The 7156-nt window shown below is 35.3% G+C and overlaps 1 protein-coding gene across 3 annotated transcripts in view; it reads right to left on the bottom strand.

Annotated features, from left to right (window-relative positions):
• The window catches only part of SLC39A10 (solute carrier family 39 member 10), a 171505-nt gene that overhangs the window by 58372 nt on the left and 105977 nt on the right, over window positions 1-7156 (bottom strand). For 2 of the 3 annotated variants that reach the window (XM_037742088.1, XM_017538747.2), the window contains one exon: window positions 1448-2466. In XM_037742088.1, coding sequence (XP_037598016.1) covers window positions 1448-2455 — 1008 coding nt within the window. In that variant the 5' untranslated portion in view covers window positions 2456-2466. The remainder of the gene's footprint in view (window positions 1-1447; window positions 2467-7156) is intronic. The other variant, XM_037742089.1, reaches the window with a different exon arrangement.

The raw sequence follows: 7156 nt of genomic DNA, 5'->3' as shown, positions 1-7156 counted from the left end.
TTGCACCACTTGCTTTTTATCTTTTTAGATCTTAATTACCATGAGATACTACCCTATTAAAAGTATTGAACATTTCAGACTCATGGGATTCCCAGTATACACCAGAACTATCAGAATACCAACAAGTCTAATGATACAAACGTCATGGATGCGATACAAAGAGGAAATGAACAATAAGATCTTGCAATTATCAACAAAATATTCTGGGATATTATTCTAAGTCATAATAATTAATTATCCTAAGTCATAATAATTAACGCACTGTAATCCCAGCACGTTGGGAAGTTAAGGCTAAAGAATTGCTTGAGGCCCAGAGTTTGAGACCAGTCTGGGCAATATAGTGAGACCCCATCTCTTCAAAAAATAAATTTTTGAAAAAATAATGAATGCATGCTTTAAAACCATACTAAGATTTTAATATATGTTATTTTTAAATCAGTATTTATAACTGCTAAAAACCAAATAGCTGATGATTTATCTAGGGAAGAAACACAAAGATATTTACCTAGATATAAAACATATCTCAATGATAGTGACAGAAAACGATGCAGTCATTTTCCAGTTGATGGTGCTACTTTCTGTACATATGAACAACAAATTCAACATTTTTTTCTAAACTTTAATAAGAATGATAAAAATATAATAAATGAGGAATCAACATCCCTTTAATGAAACTAAAATGAATGTGCTTAAGGTGAATAGTTAAAAAGAAAATCAAGAAGGAGCCGATCAAATGTGTTAAATACCCAACAGTATGAAAATTTTAAAGGAAAACAGGACATCTCATTACTGTTAGTTTCTTATTATTATACCTTTTTATATTCATCCTAAGTCTGTGAAAGGCCTGACATAAAAACAATTATCATAAGTAGGCCTTATCATAAAGTGACACAGAGAAAACAAGCTAACCACATGTACAAAATACCTGACTTTGCAGCTAGATCAATGACTTGCAACCACTCAATAGTTAATTCAATAAATTAATAATTTATTAACTAGAAACTGTTCGAGTTACTTCCCAAGAGGACAAGTTGAACAACAATAAAAACAAATTTTAATTTTCAAATACCTAGAATGCAGCTAACAGTAACAGTAAACGACTAGTTTGGAGAGTCAAATAATTCATAAGGAATACATTTTCTAACATTACAAGACTTAGTCTTCAGATGTGTACTACAAAAAAAAAAATTTCTTAACGATACATTTAGATTTGAGGAGACCAAATCTGAAAACAAATACAAGTGAAAATTCAAATTTTAAAAATCTTTATACTGATTTTGATTCCTTAATGTATTTTGTTCAGGAACATTACCTGATGTTTTATGGGTACACATATGGAAATAAGGTTAAATATGATTAATATTCCCTGTTATTTGCCCTATCTTTAAAATGTACTACAATTATCTAAGAATTAAGAAGCAGCTATCAGACATCTTTCTATACTTACTTCATGATGATGGTCATCTTCATTAAGATCTTTTCGCAAAGAAATTATTCCATTATTTTTAACATGTGGTGCTTCTCTCTTTCTAGTATGTCGAAGTTCACCTTCATTATCAGGATCAAGATCTTGGTGTCCGTGACCAGGATCATGACCATTATGTTCTGGAAGATGTACATGAGAATGACCTGGGTTATGTACACGATCAGGTTTGTGGACCCGATTATGTTCATACTGTTCACCCTGATCATGGTTAGGGGGAAAACCTGGTGTAATAACCTCAGAATTTTCATTACTTTTCCTCCCTTTTTTCTTCCTCTTTCCTTTCGGTAGTTTAACATCAGATTGTTCCTGGGTTTTATTGGTCTCTGTTGATGGTTCATGGCTAGGCTCCCCACGCTCACTGGGAGTAATGGAATCGTTATGAAAATGGTGAGTATTGTTATGATCAAGATGATGATGCAAACGATGGTGATGACGTAGGCGGTGATTATGGTCATGCATATGTTTATCATCAGATTTTACAGATACTTCAATTGTCTCTTTCTCTGGATCACATTTATGGTTTCTTTTTGTTGATACACTGGTCACAGTTTGATTTTCTGAATTTAAATGATTATGGGAATGCTGGTGGTTATGAGAGTGAAAATGCTTTCCCTCTTGAACTGCCAAAATATCTAAGTGAGAAACATGATCGTGGCCAAGATCCTCATGATTAATCTCAACTACTTTTCTCTCTCCAAGGCCCAAGTTTGTTAAAAGTTTCTCCAAACCAAAAAAGGATAATCTTCCATTTTCACCATAACGCTCAAAAAGTTTTTCAATATAGTATTTTTTTTCATTTTCAGCAGCTTGCTTTGAAAATTTGCTTGGCTCCAATTCTGTCATTCCACGATGCTGTCTGTGAAGCGCCTCAGGGCCATGGTCATGTTCTTCATGGCAATGGTTGCAATGATGAAAAATAAATGTCAGCAAACAAATGAGGCAAAATTTTGTGTGCATATGTACCTTCATTTCTATTTTTCCTGAAGAGATTTAAAGAGAGAGACAAGTATTAGTTCCCACCCAGACACATTCAAAATTATCACGAATTCTCTAGAATCCACTAAAAAAAAAGCCAATCCACTAAAAAAAAGTTTTATTCCATTTCCTTCATGATAAAATATATTAACAATAAGAGAAAAGTGAAACTGTCATTATTCACAAATGGTAGAATTCTTAAAGTTCTTTAAAGAATTTAAAGAACTTTAAGAATTAATAAGTTAGTTTAGGACAATTACTGAATATAAGGACAATAACAAATTATATTTCTATAGACCAGCAATAATTAGAAAATAAAACTCAAAAATAGTAACATTTACAGTAGCAAACAGCTAGGAATGTATCTACCAAAAGACATACAAGAACTTTACATAAGAAAAGGATCACATATTATTGAGAGAAATAAAAGACCTAAATAAATGGATTGTCATTTCATGTTATGTTTGGATAAGCCATGTATCCAATACAACTCCAGTCAAAGTCTCAGGAATTATTTTGTGAAAGCTGATGAACTGTTTTAAACATTTATGTGGAAACAGAAAGGGCCAAGAATGGCTAAAATGACCTTGATGAACAAAATTAAAGCATTTACTCTATGAATTATTAAAGACACTGTGTTATTTGGTGCAGTAACTAAGAAAGGAACAGAAGACAAAAGCCTAAAACCAGAAAGGATGGTCTTTTCCTTGGTGCTTGGTCAATTAGGTTGCCACACAAAGAAAATAAAATTTGACCCTTACCTCGCATTGTTACAAAAATCAATTACTAATAGCTGGTGAACATAAATCTGAAACAAGAAATGCTAAAACGATAAAGTGTCCAAAACTATCCAGTTCAATGGTAGCCACTAGTCACATACAGGTACTTAAATTAACTAAAATTAAATTTAAAATGAATCCTCTCAGTCACCCTGGCCACGTTCTAATTGCTCAATAGCCACATGCAGCTAATGGCTACCACCTTGGACAATGCAAACAGAAAATGTCCATCATTATAGAAAGTTCTATTGGACAAGCATAATTAAAGAATCTAGAAATGTAATGTGAGCCAATTATCTAATTTTGAAGTTTTCCAGAATAGATGAAACTAATTTCATACCATTTTATTTAACCCATTATATCCAAAATATTCTCAATACATCAATATAAAAATTACTAAAATATTTTACATTCTTTTTAATATTATGTCTTTGAAATCTGTCACTTATTTTACCCTTATAGCATATCCTAATTCTGTCTAACTGTATTTCAAGTGCTCAACAGCCACATGTGGCTACTGGCTACCGTACTAGAAAGTGCAGATCTTGAAGACTTGGAAGACTAACTTTAAGACCGTCAAGAGAGAACACAAAATTGAAAATATGCTACATTGAAATTAAGAATTTATGTTTCATATGGAACCAAAAGAGAGCCTGCATAGTCAAGACAATCCTAAGCAAAAAGAACAAAGCTGGAGGCATCATGCTACCTGAGCTCCAACTATATACTACAAGGCTACAATCAAAACAGCATGGCACTGGTACCAAAACAGAGATACAGACCAATGGAACAGAACAGAGGTCTCCGAGGCAACACCACTTATCTATAACCATCTGATCTTTGACAAACCTGACAAAAACAAGCAATGGGGAAAGGATTCCCTGTTTAATAAATTGTGTTGGGAAAACCGGCTAGCCATGTACAGAAAACAGAAACCGGACCCCCTTCCTGACATCTTACAGTAAAATTAACTCCAGATGGATTAAAGACTTAAACATATGACCTAACACTATAAAAACCCTAGAAGAAAATCTAGGCAAAACCATTCAGGACATAGGCATAGGCAAGGACTTCATGACTAAAACACCAAAAGTATTGGCAACAAAAGCCAAAATAGACAAATGGGATCTAATTAAACTCCAGAGCTTCTGTACAGCAAAAGAAACAATCATTAGAGTGAACTGGCAACCAACAGAATAGGAAAAAATGATTGCAACCTACCCATCTCACAAAGGGCTAAAATCCAGAATCTACAAAGAACTAAAACAGACTTACAAGAAAAACAAACACTTCAAAAGTGGGCACAGGATATGAACAGACACTTTTCAAAAGAAGACATATACGAGGGGAACAAACATATGAAAAAATGCTCATCATCACTGGTCATTAGAGAAATGCAAATCAAAACCACATTGAGATACACCGCTCACACCAGTTAAAATACTGATCATTAAAAAATCTGAAGACAATAGATGCTGGAGAGGATGTAGAGAAATAAGAATGCTTTTACACTGTTGGTGGGAGTGTAAATTAGTTCAACCATTGTGGAAGACAGCGTGGCGATTCCTCAAGTACCTAGAAATAGAAATTCCATTTGACCCAGCAATCCTATTACTGGGTATATATCCAAAGGATTATATATCGTTCTATTATAAAGACACATGCACACATATGTTCGCTGCGGCACTGTTTACAATAGCAAAGACCTGGAACCAACCCAAATGCCCATCGATGATAGATTGGACAAGGAAAATGTGGCACATATTCACCATGGAATACTATGCAGCCATAAAAAAACCGATGAGTTCGTGTCCTTTGTAGGGACATGGATGAATCTGGAAACCATCATTCTCAGCAAACTAACACAACAGAAAATCAAACACTGCACACTCTCACTCACAGGCAGGTGTTGAACAATGAGAACACATGGACACAGGGAGGGGAGCATCACACACTGTGGTCTGTTGGGAGGGGACTAGGGGAGGGACAACAGGGGGTAAGGAGGTTGGGGAAGAATAATAGGGAGAAATGCCAGATATAGGTAATGGGGGGATGAAGGCATCAAACCACATTGCCATTCTTGTACCTATGCAACAATCCTGCATGATCTGCACATGTACCCCAGAACCTAAAGTACAATAAAAAAATTAAAAATAAAAAAATTTTTAAAAAAAGAATTTGTTTCATCAAGAAGCATTAAAAAAAAAAAAAAAACCCTTAAAAGGCAAGCCACAGGTTGGGAGAAGACTACAAGGTACATTCAAAAAAATATATAAGGAACTTCTGCAAATCAGCATGAAAATTATAAAACGACCCAATGAAAAAATGAGTAGGTAATCTGAACGAGCACTTCATAACAGCAGCCAAACTGCTAAGAAGCAAATGAAAAGATGTTCAGCCTCAGTGGTCTTGAGGAAACCAAATTAAAATCACAATTAGATACCACTATATACCCACCAAAATAACTAAAATATAAAATACTACCTGTAACAAAAGTAGGCAAGAATATAAAGCGTTAAATGGAACTTGTGTACACTGACAGTAGGGTTATAGATTGTATCTTTTGAAATACTGTTTGGCAAGATCTGCCAGAAGCTGAACATAAGCCTATGTACTTGCACAGCAATTCTAATCTGGGGTATATGCCCAACAAGAATCCACGTACATGGATACCAACATGAATATTCACATGTAATCATTATTCATCACAGTTAAAACTGAAAAAAGACTGGGCATGGTGGTTTACACCTGCAATCCCAGCACTTTGGCAGTACGAGGCAGACAGATCACATGAGGTCAGGGGTTCAAGACAGGCCTGGCAAATAAAATACAGGTAAATAATAAAAAACAGGTAAAACCCTGTTTTTACTAAAAATACAAAAATTAGCCAGGTATGGCGGCATGTGCCTATAAGTCCAGCTATTCAGGAGGCAGAGATAGGAGAATCATTTAAACACAGAACGCAGAGGTTGCAGTGAGCCGAGATTGTGTCACTGCATTCCAGCATGGGTGACAAAGTGAGATTCTTGTCCAAAAAAAAAAAAAAAACTGATAAAAGCCTAAATTTTCATCAACAATAAAATTATAAATGAAACAGAAAAATCTACCACACAGGAATAAAATGAAATTACAGCTTTGTGGATTAACATAAATGAATTTCACAAATATTGGGCAAAAAATGACAAACACCAAAGAAAGCAGTATAATTCTACTTATATAAAGGTAAAAAGAAATATAACTTTTTTTTTTTTTTTTTGAGATAGAGTGTGACACCCAGGCTAGAGTGCAGTTGCACAATCATAGCTCACTGGAGCCTTAAACTCACAGACACAAGCAATCTTCCCGCCATAGCCTCCCAAGTAGCTGTGTGTGCCACCATGCTCAGCTTTAATTTTCTTCTTTTTGGGGTCTTGCTCTGTTGCCCAGGCTGGTATCAAACTCCTAGCATCAAACACTACTCCTACCTCAAATTCCCAAAGTGCTATGATTATATGTGTGAGCTACCACACCTGGCCATGATTACCTTTTGAAAGAACTATAGGGGGTAATAATTGGGAGAAGATCAGAGTGCAGGGGACTGCAAAGTATAATGCTCTCTTTCTTGACATCAGTAATAGTTACATAAATATGTTTACTTTGTGATAATTCATGGTACTTATGCTCTGTATACTTTCTGAACACATTCTATTTCAATAAAAAGTTTTGTAAAAATCAAATTTTCGCCGGGCGCGGTGGCTCAAGCCTGTAATCCCAGCACTTTGGGAGGCCGAGGTGGGTGGATCACGAGGTCAAGAGATCGAGACCGTCCTGGTCAACATGGTGAAACCCCGTCTCTACTAAAACTACAAAAAATTAGCTGGGCATGGTGGCGCGTGCCTGTAGTCCCAGCTACTCAGGAGGCTGAGGCAGGAGAATT

The sequence above is a fragment of the Cebus imitator genome, unplaced genomic scaffold (genome assembly GCF_001604975.1).
Source record: "Cebus imitator isolate Cc_AM_T3 unplaced genomic scaffold, Cebus_imitator-1.0 Scaffold113, whole genome shotgun sequence".
NCBI classification, from domain to species: domain Eukaryota; kingdom Metazoa; phylum Chordata; class Mammalia; order Primates; family Cebidae; genus Cebus; species Cebus imitator.
Note: the sequence above shows the minus strand (reverse complement) of the source record. Positions and strands in the feature narration are given on the sequence as shown.